This window comes from Nothoprocta perdicaria, unplaced genomic scaffold, assembly GCF_003342845.1.
Source record: "Nothoprocta perdicaria isolate Ctin4 unplaced genomic scaffold, notPer1 scaffold_40, whole genome shotgun sequence".
NCBI lineage: Eukaryota > Metazoa > Chordata > Aves > Tinamiformes > Tinamidae > Nothoprocta > Nothoprocta perdicaria.
In genome coordinates, this window is record NW_020455644.1 from 3,925,386 (window position 1) to 3,950,951 (window position 25,566).

A 25,566-nucleotide genomic window follows, 5' to 3' on the forward strand; every position below is an offset into this window, starting at 1 on the left:
GTGCCCCCTTATCCGCCCTGCTGTGTTGCTTTCCATCATGGACAGAGCCATGCAGTCGTTTGGCCTGGCCCAAGCGCAGAATGACCTTTTGTTGTGCTGCACAGTGTCTCCCATGGGGGTTGTGCCACCTGCGCGACAACTTCGTGGCAGCCCTGTGTTCCGAATGGTCGTGAGTCATGATTTCCGTCATGTCGGAATGAGGCCTGGCAGGCTGGTAGGCACCACCGTAAGGATTCCCAGCAGAGTGCCACATATACCAAGGCAGTCCTCGGGATGAGTCTTGCAAGGTTTTCTCCAGCGGTGTCAGTTCTCTCCTCAAGAAGCAGCGCAGCTGGAGAGTGCTGTGGCTGATCTCTGCATCCTCCTTGCTGACCAGAGGCTTCCTCACAACATGCAGGCGTGCGGTGGGGGAGCTTCTTTTTGAAAGGGGTGTTGAGTAAATGACAGATAGGAGCTGGTGTCTGTTTGCATAGTTTCAAGCGTTTGGAGTGTTCCCACTCTCTTCCTGTTCATACAACTATTCGGGCATTAAAAAGTTACTATTCTCTCAATTACCCTTACATTTCAAGCAATTTTAGTACTTTTAACATTGCAATTCTCTGTGCTGCAGTATCTCCAATGATTAGAAGACTTCTCTGGTGTAGACAGCAGCAGTTGCCTGTAGCTGTTCTCCTGGGAATGGTACCCACTAGCACCAACCCCCAAAGAAATACCCTACGTTGAGTGTGCCCTCTTGGTCACTCCCCTATTAGACTGTTTAGCCTTGAGAGCAACTTAACGTAGCACTGGGCTGCAGAGAGGTCCTGGGAACTTTCTGTCTGCCTTGTGCAAAGTGTGTTTGTGCTTGCTCCTCACACCTTTTCAAGCTGCAGGGGGTTTCCACGTACTAATATGTGTCTCAGTGCGACTATAGGTGTGATGGGCCAACACAGCTGCTTGGATTGGCACTAAACCTGAGAAATCCCTTCTTTTTTGGGGGAAGGGAAAGAACACGATCTTTTTTACCACTTAACTTTGGGAGATGCTGGTCTTTAGTGGTTCAAATTCTGCTTATCTTGCAAAATGGGAACTGAAGACAGTTTGTTTGGATCTAAATCTCCATAGGTAACTGCCTGATTCAGTGTTGTAACTACCAGAATTAGAGAGGCCTGAGAAGGGCTAACTGCAGCTTGAGCAGTACAGTCAAAACACTGCTGATACTATAGGCAACAGCTTGTTCTGTGCTCGCTGCAGGGCTGAGCAAACACAAACCTGCAGGCAGGATGGAGAGAGGCAAGAAAGGGGAAGGAAAAGAGGACATTCAACCTGTCAAGGGTTTGCAAGGCAGCCTGTCAGAACGAGTGCTGAGACTTGAGTCAAAATGTTGAATTTTGGTTATACTAGAATGAAAGGAAATCAAATAAAACACTTGCTTTATATTTTTTCCAGAAGTTTTTATTGAAGTTGTTTCTCAGAAAAAAAAAATATTTTTCATTAAATCTGTTTTTTTCCAGCAAAAACATATGGCTGAATTTTGGATAGGCTTTAGTGGTTTGTGTAATCAGTACATAATACACTAGCAGATTATATTAAAATAGAATGATTACTAATCATTTATGTTTACTGTGTTATTTTTAAAGTCTAGGCCTGTTAAATCAACTTTGCAGATGCAATTTTTCCCTAGTGAGTAGCCGAATACCTCTAGGCATGTTTTAATATAACATTTGCATGTATTTGGCAGCAGCACAGATTAAATGCAAGTAAGATTAAGTAGATTTTCATAAGATAGTAAGCTTTTAAAAATAGAAATGCAGCCCCTCATAGGAGGATATGCTGTGTTCAAATATAGTTTTTGCCAGTATCTTTTAATCATCAGTGTATTAATACTAAACCTTTGTTGAGAGTATGTTTTTGAAATTTGCTTTCAATGTGAAAGTGCTGGCAACCCGAAAATAAATGATGGTTCCGTAACAAAAGAGAATCAGAAGCCCAAAATTCATTTGGAGAGAATTTTTATGTCCCCATTTTCCTGCTTCAAACGAAAGTGAGATGATACAAAATCTCTGTGGTTTGGAGATAAAATAACCTTGTTGAGAGTCAACAGCACAAAGAACTTTATATATAAAAAAAGGTGTATTATGTAATGATAACTGAAACTGTGTCATACTCCTACTAGAGAAACAACAACAAAAACCCCTAGAGATTTCCAGAAAGTGCGACTGTCTTTTGCAAAGAACTCCCTCCTTCTCTGTAACTGTTGCTGAGCGTGGATTTGCTCATTAAGTTGGGTTGCTATTAGCAGCTCAATTACTGTGGAAAGATGTTTACCCGTTTTACCTTTCTCAAATCCTGATCTAGAGCTCAGTGATGGAATCAGCACAGTTTTGTCTTTTATTTTTGCTTAGCATCTCAGATCATGACATGGTACCATCTCAACAAGGAGATCTGGAGTAAGGGGTTAGGATAAAACCGCATTAAAATGGCTCCTGTTATAGGAATGCTCCAGTTACATTGGGCTTTCCTGGCTCCAGACTCAGAAGGGTTCCCAGTGATTGAATTTGCTTGAAGGGAAGAGGCTATTCCACTTCCCATACAAATGAGAGTAGAGTGCCAAAGGGGATTGATGTCAAGGGAGTCAAAAGAACTTCTATATGCCTGGAGTTACAGATGTTTAAATAATGATTGCACCTTTACTGAGAAGGGGAATGAGCAGAGGAACAGACAAAATCTCTTGCTTGCTGAAATTCCTTCAAAAGAGAAAAATCTGAAAAGATTACACTTAACAAAATTTCAGAAGCAAATCATGGAAGGCCTAAGTAGAACCTGGGATATTAAAAAGGTAGCAACTTGGAAATGCCTGTCACATTTTAAGTATCTTTTTTTATGTCACATTAAAAGATACCAGTGAGGACAATAAGCCTTAAAAGGAAATGCTAGTTTAATTGAAATATTCAACTAACTACTGGGAAAAAAAGACTTGCTCTGTGAGCTGGAAGTCAGCAAATAGCTTTTGTTTAGACTTTTCAGAGATCATGGATTATAGTCAATTTTTAGGTGTTAAAATACTACCTGATCCTTGCCCCTGCCATCAACTGTTGGAGGTTTTTTTAAGTGCTTGCCTGCATATAGGGAGAATTCTTTTCAAGAAGAACTGGAGATCAAAAAGCAGGAAGCCAGAAAATTCCTGAAACAGAGACAAAATTTAAAAAAAATGTGTTATGTCCACATGATGACCCTTGCAGCGTTCCTAAATCTTTGCACTTGTTATGCAGCCTAATCACAGTGATTCTAGAAACAACTGTCAGATAAGATAACATGTTGCCTCTGTAGTCACTTGGATTTATGTTCGTTTTAGACTTGGAAAATCTCTGTGCCTATTGAATGCTCATACGTTTTGTTGTATAAGAAGCAGCATGTCAGTGAGATGGGTAACAAGTGAGTCAAGTGGGCACATTTGTGCTATATATCAATAAATCTCTTTCTCTCCAAAATGAATTGCAATTGCTGGGCTGAATAACGTAAAAGTAAGAATATCGTAGTGTTTTCTCTGTGCAAATTTGGTATTAAGTAGAACATGTTCTTCACATGTTAGTGCAGCGCTTATGTAAATGTTCTTATGCCACAAAGAGCCTTGTAAAGGTTACTTTGAGAACCATTGCTTTCTGCACTCTCCTGTATCTAAATCTGCACCTTCCCTGCAACATCTAATGAGCTCTTGTAACCGAAAATGTATCAAGAAATTTTCATAATGCAAGAAAAAAAATAACACTGCTTATGTTTCTTCTGTATTATTTCCCTTAATTTTCAGTCTATGTTGTTGACCTGGGCATTTAACTTAAAGAGGTATTGAGTTCAAATAGTAGGTCACAGCTTTTTAAAATTTTTTTTTTAATAATCACATATTATACTAATAAACAAGGCATAACCAGCATTGAGTACATAAATACAGAACAGCTTCCTATAATTCACGGCAGTAGAGAAATTCCTCAGCCTAGGCCAGGCCTGCGTTGCACAGGAAAGGAGGAGAGCTGCTCTTGGGGCAGGTAGGTCTGTCCTCCTCTGAAATGCAGCCCGCCCCCATCTTCCCTGATGCCTTTCCCTGCAGCTCTGGCTTGAGATGGGATCTGATCAGGCATCTCCTGTTGCAGAGGACAGGCCCTTGCCCATCACAGGCTGGACCCTGTTGGCTGGGGTCCCTGCACTGCAGGATCCTTCAGGTTTGAGCAGCCTCTGGCTTCTAAGGTGCCTCAGTGGAGACACCTGCTTGTCAAGTGGTGCTGCATCTTGGACAGCTTGGGGGTTTTGTCTGGAATGTCAGTGGCACTCATCATTTTCTGGAGCAAATTATCTACTCTTGGTAGGTACCAAGAGCATGATCATGGTTTCGTGCTGTAGGCAGGCTGTTTAGCAGCTCTGCACTTGCTATGTTTTTGCTCCCTCTTGAAATTTAGGATAATTCACAAATTTGAATGTGGTAAAATTTGTGTGGAGGAAAACCTTCCAAGTGAACAGATGGATGTGAAACAGCTTGATGCAATGAAGGTGTTTTTATTTGTTTTAACTCCAGCAGATTAGAAGGCTTCTGCAAACTCCACATATGTTCATCTGTGTCAGTTAACAAGCAATTCTCTGACATCAATATCTCCATTGTATGAGGACAGAGACTGCCTGTTGGTGCACAGGTGATCAACAAATAGCTCTCCTGTATCAACACCCAGGACTACACATGAAGCACCAGCCAAAAAGAAATTTTTACCTTGTTTTTCTCTCTATTTCTCGTGTATTGGCCGTTAAAGCAACCTGCCAGCTTCCTTAGCAGAGGACTGGTGGCACTTGGATTCCCAAGCTATCCCAAGACCTTTTGGTCCTTTTAATTTGGGGCACAGGATTAGGGAGTCAGAAGGGATGCCACATCAAGAAGGCAGGAAATGACATGAAGAAGAGGGAGGACTGGGACCTCTGCAGACATTAAATTCTGATAGTTTTTCTAGTTAGTGCACACTTAATATGCGTGTATGGGAGCAAATCTCTATCTGCTCTCAGTACAGTTATGAGAGTTTCATTCCACATATCAGCAATTCTCTTTAGTGCATGTACAAATGATTCTCTTATGTTACCTTATGGTCTCAACCAGAAGGTTATAGCCTTTCCTACTGTAATGTAGGTGAGGTTATTTAATGGTGTTTGTTGATGATATATGATGATACAGTGATTTGATGATAAAGACTGTAGTCCATCAAGGATAGAGCTGAGAGATGCCTTGACATAAATATATACATATATATTTACTTATGCACGGGGAAGATAGTGGAGGATATCTCAGCCTTCTTGATGAAAGCATTCTCATGGAAGAACAGAAAAACAAGCCAAGAACGGATTAAGCTTCCTGCTAATAAGCTCTCACGTTCCAGTCTTTTTGAGCTTGGATTTTCTAATCTAAATGCAGTTTCTTTGTATAGTAATTCTTTTCCTTTTTTTCTTCCTTTTTTTTTTTTTTTTTTTTTCATCCATGACCTTTTCCTGTCTCTGTGAACTCTTTTTAGGTTTAGGATCCACAGCGTCCTTTAGCAAGAATGCCTACAACATGATTTCTTTTTTGTGAAGGATAAGGGTTCATTATTTGCAGTCCTTTTAGTATATTCCAATCAAATTTATTTATTTATTTATTTTTTTTTTTAAGTTTTGCGTATGAGAGGAAGTATTTGTCCAAATTGTCATGGAGATCCTTTTGACTTTCATAATTTGTGAATTTGCCCTTTTTTGGTGGTGGGGGGGGGAGTTGGGAGGGGCAGCTTTGGATGAGGCTCAGCTGCCTGATTTGCTTTTAGCAGATTTGCTCTAAATCAATTAACACAATCTCATGCTTCAAGGCTTGCGGCCTCTACCATTGGGCCTCAGGTTTTTAGCTAATCTAATTGCCTCTTTACCTCGTAGCGTGGAGAAGAGCAGATAATGTGCAGTAGTGCAAAGAATACTCTTTTCTGGAGGCCAGGTTAGTATTTAATTAAGATAAGGGAAGCTAGGCAGATCCCTAGATTTGGGGAAGGTCAAGTTAGTTGGTTTCCTGAGACTTTCTGTTTTTCTGTTATTGGATAACGCATGAATATTAGCATATTTTAGTCTACTGTGGTCCTTCTTCTTCTTTACTTGTAGAACATTATTTAATCAATTAAAAAAGCTAAAGTTAGTTTTGTCACTTGGAATCAGGCTACTTCCAAATTTTGGAAAAAAAATGGCATGGATGTGGAATAGGTTTGTATTGCTTAAGATATTTAATTTTTTTCATCTATGACTTACGTAAGAATATATTGTGCCTAAAAATAAATCAATTTTAAATAGAAATTTAAATTTAAAATGATTATTCCCCTATTATTTACCTTTCAGAAATGCTAAGTGGTTGAATCTTTCTTCTTATTACTGGATTTTATAAGTTTGCAGCAGCACTTTGGTAACAGAGTTCTGGCCAGCACTTCCATAGTGCACGGGAAGATTTGTGGAGCCCACACTTCCTATGCTATTCTGGAGCTACACGTTTCCTTTGTGGCTGCTGTATGTATTCAGTTTCTTAAAGGTTTTTTAGTCACAACAGGCAGTTTTTGAAATGTTTAGCTGACTATAAGCAGCCCCTTTTCCCTGTGTAGATATATGTAAAAGTTCCCACCCACCAGTGTTCTGTAGACATAATGTTTTCCAACAAACACTGCTCTCACTGGGTAGCTTTGAGGGTAAAACTGTTACACTAAGATGAACATTTGAGATTCTGCAGAAATGCCCAAAGCCTCTTAGCTTTTTAGGTCAAATTATCTGTCTTAGACCCTCTGTCCTTTTTCTCAGGCCTGTTAGAGCTAAATGCTACTTTCAAAAATCAAATTCTGTGTTGTGCTTTTGACAAGGTTAAAGAGATAATGTTTCACAATTAAAGCCCCAGTCTCAGTTTTAAGAGTAAGATAGTTGTTCTACTTTCATAGACTTGACATTTAAGCAAAAACATTGATTGTAGTCTAATTAACAGCATAATCTTATTTATGCTTTTTGTGTTCTGTCAGTGTTAATGTAATAATGCTGATTGTGAGGAGATGAAGGAAACTACTTTTACAGGAGCATGCTAGGAGTTAATATTTTTGTCAATCAGAATGTGAGATTTCAGGTTGCTTATTGTCATACTTGCCTGAAAAAAGTATATTTTACATATTGTGTTGTTTGTAATTTATAAATAATTCGAAGGAAGCGTGGTTGAAGAATAGAAAGCTTTATGACTGCATAGCTGCTCTAGGGAAGACAAATAGAACTAGTGTTCTTAGGAGTAAAGTACCTTGTCTTTTGCATTGATATGGGCCAGGAAAAGTAACTGAATTGCTAAGAAATGTTTTCTTGCAAGGTATTCTCAAAAGTAGCAGCTTAGTTGTTAACTAGATCAGTATCATACAAGGAATTCCCTTTTTCTTTCTCCTCAAAGAATGCTCTTGGATAGTGTTGGCCTTGCTGAAGAGGGGATGATTGAGGCATGAGAAGAAACATTTGCAGAAAGGGGTCTACCCGTGTAAACAGGGACTGTCATGTAAGCAGGGTGATTTTCTAAAGTTGGGTTTACTAGCAGGCCAGGTATACGACAACATGTGAAAAACAGTTATCTCATCTGCTCCTGCCACTGGGAAGTATGATTTTATTACTGTATATTATTTAGGGAGCTGGGTGTTGGGACTTTTTTTTTAATATCTCCATAAAAGCCGGGTAGTGAGAGAGCTGGAAGAGACGAGCTGTCGGATAGTTAAATATCCTGGAGATCATTTGGCTGTCGTAGTATATGAAAGTTATGTAACATGCATAAGCACATTACATAAGTGTTCTCCAGTGCCACAGTTCACTGGATATTCTCCCAAAACTAACGACAGCCAAGAAACACAGAGAGCACAACTAGAAAATGTGCATCTAAATTATATCTACAGTAGCCACAGCAATTTTGAGTGAAATCTCCATGAATATATTCAAAAGTAATAGGATTTGTATGAAGGAAAAGTCTTAATTCCCTAAGAAATTAATTGAAATTTATTTTAACTAAGTGAAGCTGAGTTTAAAAGAGTAGATTATATTCTAAAATGTATATGTGATAGAATAGTTTTCAGTACTGGTGAGTTTTAGGCCCGCTAGGAGGGCCTGATTGCTTATGTACAGTCTGATTTAAGCATTTCCTTCCTTTTGATTTAGAAAAGAGAGAATTGTGGCTTGGCTTCTGTTAGCTTTTTGATATTGCTAGTAAAAACTTCGGAAAGTTTCCTTGCAAAGAGAAGCACTGATGTTTCTCTAGGAAAAAAAAGGAGGGGAAGATGAATCTGCTGAGGCCTTTTTAATCCAGCACAACTTAAGAGCAAGGCCCAAAGGTGTTTGATGATTGCATTGCTTTGCCACCTTTTGAAGCACTGTGTAATGACAGCAGTAAAACCTGATGCCCATGCCTTGGTTGGATAGCTCAGGTGCCTGCCTCAGTGCCAGATTTCATTTCTGCTCCACGTTGAATGGCTGAAATTATTATATTTAGCGGCTGCATAAGGGATAATAGACAGTAGTACTTGACTAATTTGTCGGTCCAGCCTGTAGCCACATTACCTGCTCTGCCCAATTCTGCCCAGCAAGCTGTAGTCAAGATTTGCATTCACGTCCATCGCTGTATCTAGCGTGTTCGTTGCCACAAGAGTGGGGCAGTCCAGCTGTAGCTCAGACCTTTTATTGTCCATGAAAATGCAAAGTAACAGCACTTTATGAGGACTGGCTTTTACTAAGTGAAACGAAAGGAACCTAGTCAATTGGGAGCGTAATGTTAATCACAGGCCTACTGTTCTGATCTGCTCTGCTGCTCCTAATCAGAGCTTTCCATTAGCTCTGAGCAGAAACATTTGGCAGAAGTTTCTGCTGTCCATTTTCCTTCTTCAGAGCCATAAGACACATTTGCTCACCTCACAATTGCTATGGTCTCATTTACCAGTTCATGAAGCGCTTCTCTCGGAGTTGTCAGCCTAGTGCAAACTGAGCTTTGTGTATTTTCCTTGAGGCAGGATCTGTTCTTATTTCATATGTCTAGAAAGATTGCCCTATAAAACCATTCTTCTGCTATTTAAATGGGACATTTCACACACACCTCCAATCCACATGTTACAGGACTGCTAATCACTCGGGGTGAGATCCTTGCGGAGGGTTATTTAAAGAGGCGTATTTACCTGTGTACTATAGTAAGTAATGAGTTGCTCTTCCAGATCTACATTCATTTTACGTGCATGCTAGTTTTGTGTCTTTCCTGAGATTTATATTTTACTGAATCCTTATTGATAAGGAGAAGCTGGTTGTTCCCAGTCTCTGGGCACAACTTTAGAATAACCAGAGCGCAGTGACCATGGGTATCAAAGGTATCAACAGCAATAGCCATAACAACAACATAACTTGAATAACCAGTTAAAGTAAAACAACAGTGCTGTAGCATTTAGTTTCCAGATCAGGAAGAGGAAAAGGGGCTGCTTGATGTTCTGGTTCTGAACATCAGGGTCCAGCTGGGCCACTTCTGTTATCAGATCACTAAAAATGAATGCTTTTCACATAGGTTGATTGGTTTGGAAATGGTCTCCTCCCTTTCCCATCCTGTTCCCTCAAGCTTTGTACTTGCTGTTCTTATTCTGTCCATTGTGTTTTATTCTAAAAGGGTTTTTATCCCTGCCCATTTTGATGAGCAGGCTCTTCGCATCTTTTCAGTTTTGAATTTCTTTGTTTCACTTAATGCTTATGGCCTTCTTGGGAGAGGAGTTGTTAGGCTTCACATGGACAGGTTCATGAGGCTGATTTAATAAACATGTGTTTGCCTTGTTGCAGCTCACCCTGAGTCCTGATCAGGTGCTAGGCCTTTCAAACCCCTGTGCAGTGAATATTTTGAAAACAGCCATTTATTTGTCACTCTGAGTGTTCTAAAGCACAAAACACTGGGACGGTGGAATTAATGCAGGAAAAGAAGTGAGCTGGAAAAAAGTCATTTAAGTGCTCGTGCCAACCTTGCTGCACTCGGCAGTTCATTTACATTGATTTTATTAGGACACAAACAAAGAGATAAAGAGGAACAGTGTCTTTTGTGGACTGTGCTCTTCCCTCATCACAATATTCAGCTGGATTTAATTGTATTTAATTTGCCCTCATTATATGTACATTTTAATTATAGCATTCAAAATGCTCAGCTCTAGAGGCTGCCTTTCAGAGGGAACCGAATGTGCTGGATTGGGAAGAAAACCTAATGCAGACAATACTGAAACCTGAAAACAAAAGTTGGGGAGGGAGGTGATAACTTTCTATTGCAGTCATGTGAACTTTGGTACGTATGGCAAGTATAAATTTAGCAGTTGGAAACCTGACTTCAAATTGATGGAATCCTTTTAAATTAACGCCATAGAGATCAGTCTTTGTTAGCAAGGCAATGATCAGCTGTCATCTCGGGGCATGGAAGGTGTTTAAATGGCAAGGTTGACTTGAGGGAACATCGTACTATATTTGAGATTTTCCGTTCGTTCAGAGTTTCTGGAACTACAAAACTTTTATAGTGCCGGGTACAGCTCTCAGTACATCTTCATTCAGTCATGAAAAGAAGCAACTCCCACAAAACTTATTCCCTCCCCAACACTGTATTCTAAATATGCTACAGTTCATGCTGCATTTCTCATTTTTCAGTCACTATTATAGGAGACAAGCTGTGATATCTTTAGCAAATCTAATCTAATACTTTCTATTAAAAAACTTTATACATTAAACTAAGGCCATTATTAGAAAGACAGAAAAAAATATGCCCTGGAGGAAATGGTGAAAGAAATAGGCATTTTGGCAGACCTAATTGCATGGACAGTTTGCAGCCTACCAGGAAGGCGTGATCATGACTCACTGATGCCTGATCATCATTGTATGAAATGCTCTTTATAGATCAGAAGTGAATGTGCTTTCTGGATGCTCACAGAGAGCGTTTCCATCCCTATGTCACGATATGAAAGAATCAACAATGATTTTTGCAGGTAAAGCAGCCTATTAAGGAAATGAAGATGGTATTTTTTTTTGCAAAGTGGTAAGAAAAATTAGTTTCTCTATGTCCTAATGCAACAAGTCAATTATGACTAAAATGGAAAAATACTGGAAGTCAGAAGAAGTTTAATATAAAGAAAAGAATAAGCTATAAAGAAAGAATAAGCTAAGGGAATACTAATAAAGCCAGAGAAATTTTGAAGGATTACTTAAACAGCAGTGTTTTTTCCTTGATGGAGGGAGAGAAAAGGACGGATGAAGGCAAAAAGACTTGGAAAGAAGAGAGTCCACTGACAAATGGGCACAAAAATTGGTATTAGGACAAAGTTCACATTGGTGAATTGTTCCTTGCTCTCTACTTGCATGTTTTTTTTCATGAATGTGCAGATTCAAGTTCTTACCACATTCTGAAGGTTTCTCTAGCCTACTTTTTGAGATAACAGTAAACTTGAGAGATAACCCTAGGGCAATACTGCTGGAGGGGAGTGATTTACTGAATAATGTGAGGACATCTGCAAATCCTTACGGAATTCTCAAGTTGCAATTTCCAACTCTGTGATAATATATTAACCCATTTAATTCTCTCTATGCAGAAGATGAATTTCTTTGAAGGTCCTCTGTTTATTTATTAATCAACAGATACAACTCTTTGTAGAATTACCATTGTTTCCTAAAATATGGTAGTAAAGCCAGTGTAATTTTCCTGCTGACTCTAATGGTGAACCGTATGAACCTGTTTCACTTCATTAGTTTTTACAGGAGTCAAGAATCACAAAAGTCTTCAGCTGGAATAATCAGCCCAACTCCAATAGATTCAGGAGCCAAGTCTTTCCTTAAACCAAATGAGCTAGGCCATAGAGATTTTTTTTAGTAGTAGGTGATACTTAAAACAGCTAACATTTTGAAGGACCTTCTAAAATTTAAACAATATTCATTTTCAATAGCAAAATGTGGACTTGGGGATTCTAAACTAAATGAAATATAATGGTGGTAAGGTGGGACAAAAGTAATAAATACCCAAATGAACAGTAAACAGGCCAAAACACAGTATGATCCGTAAACACTCCTGATGTCTACCCTCAATGTTACTTCCATGTTTACCCCCAGTGCCTGTGTCTATCCTCAGTCCTACCCCCAGTGTTTACCCTCAGTGATACTTTATATCGCATATTCCTCATAACTGCAAACAACTAAAAAAGTGTTCCCTTAATCACCCACTGAAGTGTCTTGGGTGTTGGTGGAGAAGAGCTTCCTGTGCGGCTCCTGGGAGAGCCCGCGTGAGCTTCTGCACACCCATCACTAGCGACTAGCTCTTCTGTGCTGTAATAGCTAGTGTTTTTATACTGTAAATCTTGTTTCAGAAGGGCTTTCTTCCAGTTTTGTGTCTTGTACAGCACAGTTGCTTACAATGTAAGGAAATGGGTAAACAAACTACTACATTACTTTTTCCTGAGACCTGATTCAGCAGTAATTTTGATCCTGAGGAAGTAGTAAGATGTTTGCTACACTTTAATAAAATGCTTTTAAAAAGATAACATCATATCAAAAGAAAGTCTTTAGCGAGCTACGTGATACTTCTCATATGCTGTGTTTGCTGGAGAGAGAAGAGAAAAAAGTATTTTGATGCATGTAAGTAGGAAGGCAGAAGTATTTATTGATCAAGGTAAGCTGTCCCTTGAATTTCATGTATCTATGAAACATGAAATGCATAAAAAAGTACCTTAATGCTGTTTTGTGGTAGTGTTTCTGTTCTCTGTGCTTATATACTACACTGTAATGTAAGTGGGAGATTTTATAGCTATGCTTTTCCACGTTTCAGGAATTTCCAAGTTACATAGTAAAAACATTTACAATTACTTCTACATATAAGTAAGTTTAAAAATAAATCCTGCAAAACTGCAATGATCCATTTAACAAAATACCCATTTCTCTAAACACAGTGAATGGAGTGGGTGAAAATAGTGTGACACATCATGTGGGCTTAATCTGCTTCATATAAATTTGCTGTGAAAGCTCTAGTTCAATATAGATAATGTGCAATCTGTTCTAAACATCCAGTTGTACAATAAGGGTAATTTGTGGGAGACAGTTATGGATCTCAAGAGCCCTTTCATCATGCGGAGTATTGAATTAATCTCCTCCTAAATGCTCATTCAGAAAGTGCCAGAAGACTGCTCTGCTTGGTTGCCATGGCAGATATTGTTCTCCTGGCTCCTCGGAGAGCTAAATTTCTATAAACTGTGAGTGTTTGCAAGTTTATCAAAGCAGCAAGCAGTAGTTAGCCTCATTTTTTTTCATGTTGCTGTTGTTGATAGTTTCCTTCTGTCATACACTCACTTGAATGTTTTTTCCTTCTAAAAAATACTTTCTAAATGTGCTTTACCTACACACTCACTCCAATGAGAACAATAACTGTATTTAGAAACAAAGAGAAGTATTTCAGATGTGCAGCCCTGCAGTCTTTTCTAGATAAATACAAAAAGAAATCTTACATGAGTATGCTAACCTCGAGCATGCTAAGGGAATGCTGAACGTGGCTGAAGTCTCTGATGGAGACAGGAGGATTGTGAGGAAAATCCCCTTGTGACAGGCAAGCGTCACAGCGGTGCCCATCCACTGTAGGACCCTGTTTTGCCTCTCTGGTCAACACCTCATTCAGGTGGCTTCAGGGAGACGTGCTGCCCCTATGAACAAGTCACAGATCTTAGGAGACAGCTTTGGGCCACCAGTGAAATTCAAAGACATGCTTCAACTTTACAGAAAAATTCTGGAGTCTTGGAAGGGATGTTTAGTATTTATTCAATAGTAATCTGTGTCTGTATGTTGGTATCTGCTCGTCGGTGGCTTGTCCTGGAGCATGTTACACCTTTGGATGCAGGTGTGCTTGGGGTGGCCCTGTGGTCACTGCTCGCCTGAAAGACTCTGAAATGCAGCTCCTAATGAACAGTGAACGTGTGGGAGGCTCCTGCTCTGAGTCACTCACGGACAGTGTGAATGATCATATGGACAGACAGGGAAGGAACCTTCTTCCCCTTAAGAATTGGAGTTCTTGAAGTGTTTTGCCAATATCTAAATTAGCCATTTACCTACTTAAGAGTCCTTTTCAGTCCAGCATGAGAGGACAGAGCATACGTAAACTCTCAGGGTTCTGGACAGGAAAAAAAAAATCATGCTCTAATTTTTGTTAGGAATATGCATGCACAGTGTGAAACTGCGTAGTGACACCATGTATTAGGCCTCCTGAAAGGAGAGATTTTTTGTGTGCATGGAATCGAAAAGAAAATATTGAGAACAAGTGTTAAGCGGAAGGCAGATATTTGGAGAACTGTGTAACTCAGAGTAGGACGATAAATCATAAAAGATTTTAAATGACTGTTGAAAATATGTATGTTACCATTAAGTTTCCTATTTAAATCAGAATTGTTTCTAGAATGAGATTGGGGAAAATGTCATTCTGTACCAAACCCATATATAGTTTATATTGCCAGCAAATCTGTTGAAAGACTATCTCACGGAAGCAGCAACTGAACTATGAAATGATGAAACAAAAAAAATAGATATAAGAAGGTCATGTGAGACTTTTTTCACTATATAAGCAAGAGAGGGAGTGCAGTAAGTGGAGCAAATGAGACCTGGCCCATGTTTGTGAAGGATACTGCCCTTAACCTGTATATGTGTAATGGCCAGCAAATAAAAACTACCTCTTCTCTCTATCCCTCTCTGTCCTTTCTGCTGTGGTGCATATCTGCAAATGCAATATATCTGCTGCATTTGAAATCTCATACTCTTGCTTGGCAAAGCAGCGAGACCTGACAGTTGGGAAACGCGAGAGGTGCTCAGAGAAGGATGGTTAGGGCCCAAGAGTGTCTGTCTTAGTTAGAACTAAAGTACTAGTACTACTAGTACTGATGCTAGTACTAAGTAACTGTAATACACAGTTCATTATAGACTGTGCTGTAAGAACAGCAAGAAATGTGTATTTGCCTAGCAGGAAGTGACCATTTTGGTTATACATACAGAGAAAAAGCTCTTCTATGTTTAACAGATTATAAAATACTAAAATTCTGAGATGCTTAGAAAGACATCAGTGGAATTCCCTATCCACCTCTTCCTACAATAATTATTAAGCTAAAGTGTTTGACATTCAGTGTTGTCAAGTCAACATGGCACTGCTCTGAGGCCTCTTTGAAGTCCTGGGGCCTTTTTGAAACCACGCTGCAGTTCTCTAGACACGGGCTGTGCGTTGCATGTGGTTTCCCACTTAGCATCGCTCTGCTACAGGAGCAATATTGTGTTGCTGCTCTGTGATCTCTGTTTACTTTGTTAAATAAGAGACCGAAATCTCCAGCGGATAGAGATAATGTCCATGAAACACGTACTCATTTGCATACATATAAAGCAGCGCATCGCTGTGTAAACAGCTGTATGCTCCAGCGGAGTGGGATTTTCTATACGTACCTACTGTGCAGTTATGTGAATTACAACTACAGTGACACGTGGTTATAGGGAGCTTATAGGCAAAAGCAGACACTGTTTCAAGGCGGTATTTTGATGAGATGGTGCCTGTGCTTGGGAGGAAAGGGCTGGCAGGAGGCTTTGGTGGCTGTGAGGTGCCTTGCACATGGGATGGGCCCGGGGAAGCAGCTCTGCCTGCAGACAGCTGCTCTCAGCTCCCCTGTTGTGCTTAACACTTTGATAAGGTAAATGGGAATTAAATGGAAGGGCGGAAATGGAGATGTGTAGGCTGTTCTGTGGTACAGGTGCTGTGTAAGCCCTTCCCTCTGGCCCTGCCGTTTGCAGCAAGCAAAACTTCAGAAATTGTTGCAGAGCTTCGTGCTGCTCTGGGGTTTGCTGGGTTATATAACGGGCAGGGCTCTTGGCTATTCTTGCAGGGAGGTAAGAAGAGAAAGCTCTGCTTTCCTAACCAGCATTTGGAGAATGTAAAACTTAGTGACCTTGTGCTCTTTTATTTTTTTCCCCTTTTGTTTACAAGTTCATCATCTTCAGGTATCAGGGGAATTTTTATTTCTGCTTCCAAAACCAAATAATTCTTAATGCCAGTATGGAGGGTCTGCTTGGTCGTGTGAACATCTAATAGATTGTTATTTCTGAGCTGTCTTTTCCATTCTGCAAGTGATCAGCAGATGAAGAAAAGAGCCATTCATTAATTCACTAAGTCTCATTCACTAGTATGGGACATGGAGGGGAATTTCCAGTGGGACCCCGGCAGAGTTCTCAGTTTCTGAGGAGCTTCTTTGTCCCAGCACTATTGGTGAGGGACAGGACAAGCTGCAGTTTGTCTCAGGGGACTTGCTGAAGCTGGAATTTGGGAGCAGAATCAGTGGGATTCAGTGGTATTTCTGGTGTCTCCCCTTGGTCCTGCTCCCCGTGTTTACTGAGAGGTCTGTGCATTTCTCCCCCTTTCCCCTCCCCTCAGCAGCCCTGACTTTCCAAACACTCATTTTGATCCCTTGTTTTCAGGTCCCCTTGTTGACCCCTTAATCACCAGATATGATATAAACATAGTCCCGGAGCAGATCTTTTTGAACCAGAGTTTTTTTCCTGATATTTGTGTAGTTCAATTTTTACAACTGCTTGCATATAAGAAGCAGCAAAAAAGAGTGCTGTTCCAGTACAAAGCCTCTAAGTAGAAATGCCAGTCAAAAAATATTCTTGGCTGAAAAGAGGAGCTCCTGAATGGCTGTTTTGCCTTAGACTTTCTTCTTCCAAAGATGCTGCCCAACCAGTGAGAGGGAATTTCGATTATACTCGCTCCTGTAGTTGTTCTGATCATCTGGATGATTCTGGTGCAGGGTTCCCTTGTTCAGTTAATCCCCTTTGTCTTTCATCTGCTTTTTATTTGATACTGCACCAATTCTGGTAATTGCAGAAAGCTGCTGCTTACTTCAGTGACTTCCTTGATGTCTTTATGTCTTTCTCTATCAGAAAAGTTGGGCTGAATATTCTCCCAATAATGAAAAAAATCATTGTTAATATGAAAAAAAATGCTGGTGTGTTTTAATTGTATTCCATGAGTGCATTTATTTTAATAGGATATTATTCTTTTTCTTTATTTTTTTCTTGCAATGCTAATAATTGCAAATATTTCCTACTAATTTGGAAAACGATGCTCTTTCAGTATGTGAGAGGTGTTTGAGTTTGCTTTAGGTTATTCAGGAGTCTTTTGGCTGCAGCTATGAATTATTTTTCCTGTAGGAGAAGGTGAAGCTGGATAGTGTGCTTTTGCAGTTCTCTTGTTCCTTAAGGATGCAGGGAAATTTCACTCTTTGTTTTATGCCTGTTTCCAGTGTATTTGAACAGTGCCAAAGAGGAAACAGGAGCATGCGAGCACTGACGTATTGCCAAGCTCAAAGTGCAGAAAACGGGTTTGTGGATCTTGTTATTACTTTGTAATTATTTGTCTTGTTCCAGCTTGCTTATGTGATTTGCCCTGAAGGACCTGTGGAAATGTGTGCTCACCTTCCAGCTTATAAGATCACGTAAATTTGCAACAAATTAAGTGACTCATTGGATAATATTAACTCATTCCATTGATGCAAAATCATATGATGTCTTAAACGTTTATCTAGAGTCCTTTGACAGCACTTAGCAGCATTTTTATGTTTTCTATTTGTTTGACAGATGTAGGTACCTATTTCATATAAGACTTGCAATAAAATTTATAAGCCAAGATGAGTTTTGTGACAAGTGGTAATGTTGTGCCATGTTTCTGTAGCAATGGGTCATGGAGCTGTAATGTATTACAACTAAGGGTTGGATAGAAGTGGTTGTAAATGTTCATGGCTGCGTGTGGCCATGCAGGGCTAGATTGTGGTGGATTCAAATTGAGGAAAGGGCACGTGATGGTGCCAGTAAGCCAGGCTTGCTGGCAGGCCCCTAGTTGGCCAGTCTGCACGCTCGTGGCTGCCCAGGCCATGAAGAATGGAGACCTTTCCCATTTAAGAGAAATAAAGATGGGAAATCTGAGGAAAGGGTCGCAGCAAAAGGGCAAAAAAAAATGGTTGAGGAGTCAGCAGGACATCAGAAAGGAAGTTGAGTCTAAAGAGGGATGGAAGTTGAGAAAAGGGACAAAAATGAGAAGACAGAAAGCAAAAGAGGGAGTGTTGGTGGATTCTGGTGAGAACTGACTGAACTGTTCTGGCCATGGAAAGACCCCAGACACAAGAATTGTGTTTGAAAAAAAATAAAATAATATTTTCAATATATGTATTGTTTTTTGCAATTATTTAGCTTTTGGTTATAAGACACCATTTTTAATAACTTGATGGGCAATTCTAGAACTCAAAAATACAATGTTACTGACATTAATCATTTTTATGCATTTATACATATCTTTATATAATGCAGGATGTTTCTACTCATCTCTTTGTGTGTTGTATTCCACAAAACACAGGTTAACTTAATAGATAGGCCAAGTAGAAGTGCTGACATTATGCATTAAAAGGGGAGAGCAACTGGGGTTCCAGGGGTGATAAGGCTTTAAGATAATAGACTCACAGAGTCAGAAATGAGTCCTGCGTTTCTCTGCAGTCTAAATCTCATCTAAAAGTGGTTTTCTGTAGCTTTTCAGTTACGCACAGTAGCATGATGCAAAGCACCAGAGCAAGTACCAAAAACCAAAGAGCACTCGCTAGTGTTCTGCATGTCGTGGGGTTGCTGTTTATCTTCTTGTTGCAAAGCTGCCTCCAAATTCAAAATTCTTCAACCTGAAAATAGTGCCTATTACTTTGCTTTAATTTTCCATAGCTTGCTTGTCATTGCAGTGTAGCTACGTAAAGCTTTGTGAGGAAATTGATGGCAGTTTTAGAGGTGGAAAACTGCAGCACTTTGTTTAGGGTCCATGATAGAGCCTAGAAACAGCGCTGAAGAAAGCCTGGGAGCGACTGCAGGTATTTGTATTTCCCAGTCAAGTTCTCCCATTCTTCAATCACTTTCAGCTCAGGAACTTCCCAAACCAGATGAAACCATCAGCTCCATAAATAATTTCAGTAATTGATCCATCAGAATAGGGATCTGCCTTTATCTGGTCAGGTGGCTATTGACTTATCTATATTTTTATATGCAAGCCTGTCTCTATTACCAATCAATACTCAGCCTTAATGTGGTGTTTAGTTAAGGCCTGCTTTTTTTGCAGGCAATTTCACTATAGTGTGGATAGTCTTTCCAAAAGCAAGGCCCTTGAGAGAAGAGGCAGGTGCCTTGTGGCAGGTGTCTCCAGTGCAAGAAGTAATTCTGCCAGGCAGCCCATCGCCCTTCTGGAAGCAGCTGCAAGGGAACCTTTGCTCCACTTTAACACGGGTAGAAAAGATGTCCTTGAATATGTGTAAAATGATTGTAGCTGGCAATTAGTTACCAGCTCTGGGCCGATTATTTTTCTCGGGACTGTCAGATAAAAGCAGAGCCCCCCACAGTAGAGTGGGAAGGAGCTTATCTTGGAAGACAGTTACTAGAAGGAAAGCGTAGCTGCAAATTACACTGTAAGGACAAGAGTCTCCACAGGGGAGGAAAGCAAATACGGCAATCGGATAGGGCTCGCTGTTTCTAGCCTTGCATTCCTGGCGTGTCAAGCTGGACTTGAGAGTATTTCGTCCTCACCAAATAATTTGAAGTGACTTTTATTATTTAGATTAGTGTCTCCTACTTTACTGCGGTGAAATGGTATTTTGTAACTGCTGTGGGTGGCGATAACCTTAAAATTAAGCTCACTTTCCATGCTGACATGGACGTGGCAGGTAAACCAAGAAGCAGACTCCTTATATACGTACACACACACACATACACACATGTTGATATATATATATATGTGTGTGTGTGTGTATATATGTGTACACACACATATATGTGTATATATATATACACACACACATATATACACACACATACATATGTATGGATACATTTAACCAAAAAAAATGACTTTTTAAAAAGCTGTGTGTGTATATATGTGTGTGTGTGTGTGTGTATGCTGGTCACAGTTTATCTTTCACCATGTATGTGCCCACATGTGGTTCTCAGGCTGGAGCTTGCTGCCTGCTGCAGGACGGAGGGAAATGTTGCACCTGCGGCGCTTGGATCCGTGTGGGATCCCACGGCAATCCGGAAGAGGGATCGTGGAGCCTCCGTGTGTGCCTGCTTTTGTACCAGATTTGTGTTGCAGCTAAAACACTTTCAGAAATCGTGCCTGAAGTTTGGTGGTTATTTTTGTATCTGGAGTCCAAACTAGCTTATGCAATCTCTTCCCTGGGTAGAGGAAGAATTTATATTTTGGTTTTTGGAACGGAGGAGGGCTCCGTGCTACCCTAGAAGCTTCCAAGTTTGGAATTAAGAAGCAGGTGCCAATTCCTGCTCGAGGAGGATGCTCCTACAGTAAGGACAGGCTGCCAGGGTGGATGTTCCTGCACTGAGGTGGTTGCCAGGCCTGTGATGAGAAAGGACTTTCAGGTTAGCATGGGGTTACTGAGCGGTTTTGTGCCTTGTGTCACAGTATGGGGCCTCGTTTGTACTGAGAGATCCTCTAAGCCTTCCATGCAGCTTCCTGCCCTCCGTTGCATGGATTGCAAAGAGCTGTGTTCGTGCTCTTGATATTGCCTGTATTTTTTCTATGGCATTTAGTATAACTTTGTGGCTTCTGCCTTTAGGAAAAAAGAATTAAATAAGTGGTTACTATTTATTAAATTGAACAGTTTCCAATGACTGTTGGGGAAAATCCTGTGTTTTTTGGCATGTGTGGTACTGCAGGAGATAGTCGAATCCATGGACCCTTCTCAGCTCAGCCCCTCTCAATGCTTTTGTGAGGCCTGTGTCTGTGCCCAGGAGGCCCCTTCGAGCCCTCAGCCCCCCGTGCAGAGGCTCGGAGCTCGCGCAGCGCCCCATGCCCTAAGCCAGGACGAGGGCTGCGCGCGCGGCCGCCCTGCCCTGCAAGGCCTGCCTGGCGCGCTCCCATACTCTCTGTTTCAGTATTCAGTCGGATGGGTAGCACTCGGGGGTCCCGCCTGGAGCTTGAGCGTGCTAAAGGGCGAGCCTCAGGGAGCAGGAATGGCTCCTTTTACCCCTTTCCTCTTGATTGCAACCGCACAGAGTGATTAACGTGATCCACGGCGGGAGCGGGCTCCTGTCGCTCTGGGGGTTTCGACGTCCTTGCTCTCCCAGCGAGTTGAGAGTTTGTGGCCCCAGAGCGGCCCCAACCCAGGGCTGCTGGTTGCCCACCCTGCCGGGTGTTGCTTGCCCCTGTGCGCCCCTTTCCACCTTCGTAGAAACACAAACTGCTCTTGAAGAAACTATACTGGTACCCAATGGGACTTCTACTATTGCTCTTAGAATTTTATGCTGTCTAGTGGCATAAAGACTTAGCAAAGGGTGACTAATACACTAAGTACATTCTAGTGAGTAGTAATTAATAGTTTGCAATATAAATCAGACACAATATGAAGGAGATCAGGGGAAAAAACCTACTGCAGATGGAGCTGGTTTGTCTACCGAGGCACTTCATCGTGCTGTCAGTCAGAAATAAAGCCCCAGAGCGCCCGTTTCAGGACTTTGTGAGTGTTCTCTGACTCCATAATTACTAATTTTGCAAACTAACTCTGGCATTAACACTAACACTTTTTGTAGCTGCTGTTCTGTCATGAATGCTCTTCTGTCATAAGTTAAAGAACAATTTTTTTTAACTCTATTTGCCGTAACAGATTTTCACTCAAGTGTAGAGTCAGGGCATACTTCCCTATGGGAACTCCGGTAGGAACAGCTATTAAATCAGTCATTTGGAAAGGAAAAGGGCCTTGGGAGGTCTCCAGTCCAGTGTCCTGCTCCAAGCAGGGTGGACCCTGAGATCAGACCATGTTTCTTGGGGACTTTTCCAGTTGGGTCTTTGGAAACCTCCACAGGCAGAGCCCACATGGCTTTATTACCCTTATATCGATTATTTTTTCTTATGTCTTTATGACCCCTTGTTTTCCTGTTCCCTTGCTGTACAGGGAATGCTGCTCGGCCACGAGCTTGGTGCCACCTTCTCAGTAACCTCCCTGCAGGTACTGGGCAGTCCCCATTGTGCTGCTCTCCACCGTGGTTCAACCTCTCCTTCTGTTTTATTCTTTTTTTAGTTAAAATTCTTCTCTCCTACTCAAAAAAAAAAATCTTCACTTGGTCTTTTTATTGCCCATGTTTGGATTTTCTTTAGAGAGAATGATTTTTACTAGCTTGGAGCGTCACAGGACATTTGCTCTGTGGTCTGCCAAATCCTCTGCCGCTCTGCGCACGCTCTACGCTCCTTTTTCCTTGGGTTTTAAAATGAGTAGAAAAATACAAAACCCAAGAGTGGTCTCTTTTGGTTGACCTCTATCTCAGCCCCAGATGCTCCAGGAGCTTCTTGGGGCCGTCAGCCTGAAAACTGCCACGCAATCGCTTTCTCAGTAGCGAAGAAGTGCCCTCCTTGTCCCATATGTTGCCCTAGAAAGGTTTTTCCCAGTTAAAGGAGTGTTCCCTTTTGCAGGAAAAATGAAGTTAAGGGTTTTTTCCCACGTGGGTTTGGCAGGGTTGTGTCCTGTCTAACGGTGCCACCACATGTCGCTCGCAGAAGCGGTGCCTTGTCGGGGAGCCCGGTGTTGCCAGGTTTGCAAAGCGTGTGTTGGTGTCACGGAAATCAGTAAAGAGGAGAAAAAGGTCCAGTTTTAGGGGACGTTCGCTTTGCTTATGATGTATTTGCTGCAACATCCCCCGGGCGGCATTGGGACTGTTGTGGCCCAGCCTGTGCGTGCTGAGGCAGCAGGCTGTTTTAAGAGTTCTCCTTAAGGAAGACCTCTCCAGTTTTCTATATATTGTCTTCTCTTGTCATCACCAATCCCAGTGCTGCTGCAACGCCAGGAATTTAAGAAAATCATTCTCAAATAATTCACTAAGGTAAATGAGTTATGTTTGAATGTCAGGAGTCACGACTGAGCTAAGTTGCTGTGTTCTGTATCTTCCCAGCGTTTTTGCACTAGGGTAGAAGTCCCTTATAATTAAGTTACTGTAGTTTTATTCAGAAATTTATTTAAATAAATGAATCAGGATGCAGCAGAGGAATCTGTATTCCTGCATTTAGCCAAGGCTTTTTCTTTCCCTCCAGTGTTGCTATGGAGAAGCTTATAAATATTTGTATCACCAACTGATTTTACTTCCCTTATAGCTGCGGGATGAGAATGCAGATAAAAATTGTAAAGAACAGTTACTGTAGGTGTAATGTGGAATATTTTTTATTATTATTTTTAATGCATTCAGGCATGGACTAGCAGCAAAGGAAAACATGAAGGTTTTGTTTTGAAGGCATGGAAATCTTCATGTTTTGGGTTAAGAATTTGTTGTGGTTTTCTATTTCTTTGCTACTGTTTTGGGGCATCTGTCTTTCTACTAGGCAGTAGTAAATGGCTATATTAGACCTGTGTATAAAATCAGGCAGAAGAATAAAGAGGGTTCACTCAGGAGCCTGTCCCCAGTGGGCAAAAGGCTTGGAAACTAAATGGCTGGTCACTGAGCTCTGAAGGTGCCTTAAAAACATAAGTACTTAAAACTGAAAGACTCCTTTACATATTTTTTTAAGTTCTAGATTCTGTGTCTTCAGGCCTTCTCAGTAAACTGAGATTTTGTATCTCTAAAGAAGGTACCTCAAGAATGTAACCCACCACTTGACCAGAAGGTAGATTCTCCCACTGACCCAGCAAATCCCGTTCATGCGTTCAGAGCTAAGAGCCTTCAGAAGGAAAAATCCATTGCTTACAAAAGGATTTTTTTTTTTAATCTGAGGTTTTGTTACCATGGCCCTTCACCACAGTCAGCATTTTGAGTCTGAATATTGATCTGAAGTTGCCTTGAAGAAAGGTCCCCTACCGACAAACGTGTGATTCCAGGACAGGTTTCCTGAGCTGCGACCCCAAGTCTCTCCTCAGGTGCACGTGAGGGCTCCCGCGCGGCCCCCGGCTCTTCCCGAGCTCTCCGCGGGGTCCCGGGCCGCAGCGGGAGCTGCTGCGGGGGCCGGTCCCACGTGCGGGACCGCGCTGCCCCGGTGCCGCTCGTGCTGCCGCGGTGCCGCCCCCGAGCACGGATGGAGCTGGGAGAGGCGGCGAGGGAGGCGTGCGGAGGGAGGCATCCGCACGGCCAGCAGTGCCAGCGTGGGGAGCGCAGCCACGCTCCGCATCGTGAGAACTGAGTGACATACACATGGCAGCAGCAGCGGCTGCGTCTTTTAGAGGGAAAGTGGAACCTGTGCCAGAGCTGTGTTATTTGTGCACGTCATTTGGACAATAAGCTTGTGCTTTTGTCTTTACTACCAAAGCTTGACTCTGTGTGTGTGTGCGTGTATGTGTGTGCAGTTTTATTATCCCGATGGCACCAAAGCTGTCCTGCTATCAGACCTGGTTCAGCTCGTCCCTAGCACTCAGCGTTGCCTTCTCTTTTCTTCCTTCCCTCCCAGCAAATGAAACTGGCCGCCGAGTCGCCGAAGGAGTGAGGGGCGCAGGAGGCGGGCGGCAGAGCGGGGCGACAGCCACGGTGACGGTGAGGCGGGGCGACCCCCTCAGGGCCGGCACCCGCTCCCGCGGTGGCTGCTGCACCACCACGCGGGACGCGGGTGGTGGTGAAGGTGGGGATGATGATGGTGGTGATGGTGACTTCTCCCGCTCTGGCTCGCCCCCTTTTCACCACCCTCTGCCAAAGGGCACCAACTACAGCGTGAGGGCTGAGGCCAGAGCCCAACCCAGCGCGTGGAAACAAGTCTTACCTGAGGCATCCCAACGCTAACTGTGCTTGTGAGCTGAATCCAGGTACACGAGTACTTGATTTATGATGTACCAGCCCTATTGCCCCTTTCCTTCTCATTTTACAAGTACTTCCTTCTCATATATTACAAGTAATCAGTCTGCTCTTTTTTTTCAAAGATCACTTATCAGCCGCTGTTTACACCTAGCAGATCTATATAATTGTTTTATATATTATGCAGTGCAATGTCTGATTGTTCCCTGAGGAATATGTTGAACACTAATGCTATACAGTTATATGCTCTAGTGTGCGGGTTATCTAAACCAAGCCATTTAAATTATTTTCAAAAGCTGGGTAAAAAAGCATTCAGTAGGAAGCAGATTTCTGATTGTTAATTTATAAGAAAAAAAAAGGTCGCAGTTATTTGCATATTATTAAATTTACATTAGCTTTTGATACCACTTTCCTGGCTGTCTTAAACTATGTGCTCTTCTGGGTCTATGACCTGACACTAGCAAAACAGTAATTAAACCTGATGCTCTCTACCAGTTCCTCATCTATGTAGTGACTGTCTTAGTGTGGTGGGGTTTTTTTGATTTCACACAACTTTCTGAATGTTTCATCGCTTTCTGTGAATAGTAAGACCAAATTCCACACAGTTTGTCTGCAGCCTCGGAACACCTCATTTCCTCCTGCTGAGCCCGTGGGCTTTGGTAGAGCGAGGGGGCGTGCGGCCCTGGCTGGCGCTGCTTTGGGGCTGTAAAGGCAGGTATTGGCCTCTTTTGCTTGGTGCGGATT

At 41.7% G+C, this 25,566-nt stretch overlaps 1 protein-coding gene across 3 annotated transcripts in view; it reads left to right on the plus strand.

The window, feature by feature from the left end:
- Nucleotides 1-24,553, plus strand: part of ANO10 (anoctamin 10) — a 93,384-nt gene extending 68,831 nt beyond the window's left edge. For 2 of the 3 annotated variants that reach the window (XM_026045548.1, XM_026045547.1), the window contains exon 13: nt 17,452-17,542. In XM_026045548.1, coding sequence (XP_025901333.1) covers nt 17,452-17,523 — 72 coding nt within the window. In that variant the 3' untranslated portion in view covers nt 17,524-17,542. Of the gene's footprint in view, nt 1-17,451; nt 17,543-24,484 lie in introns of those variants that run through there. The other variant, XM_026045549.1, reaches the window with a different exon arrangement.
- Nucleotides 24,554-25,566: the final 1,013 nt, after the last annotated feature.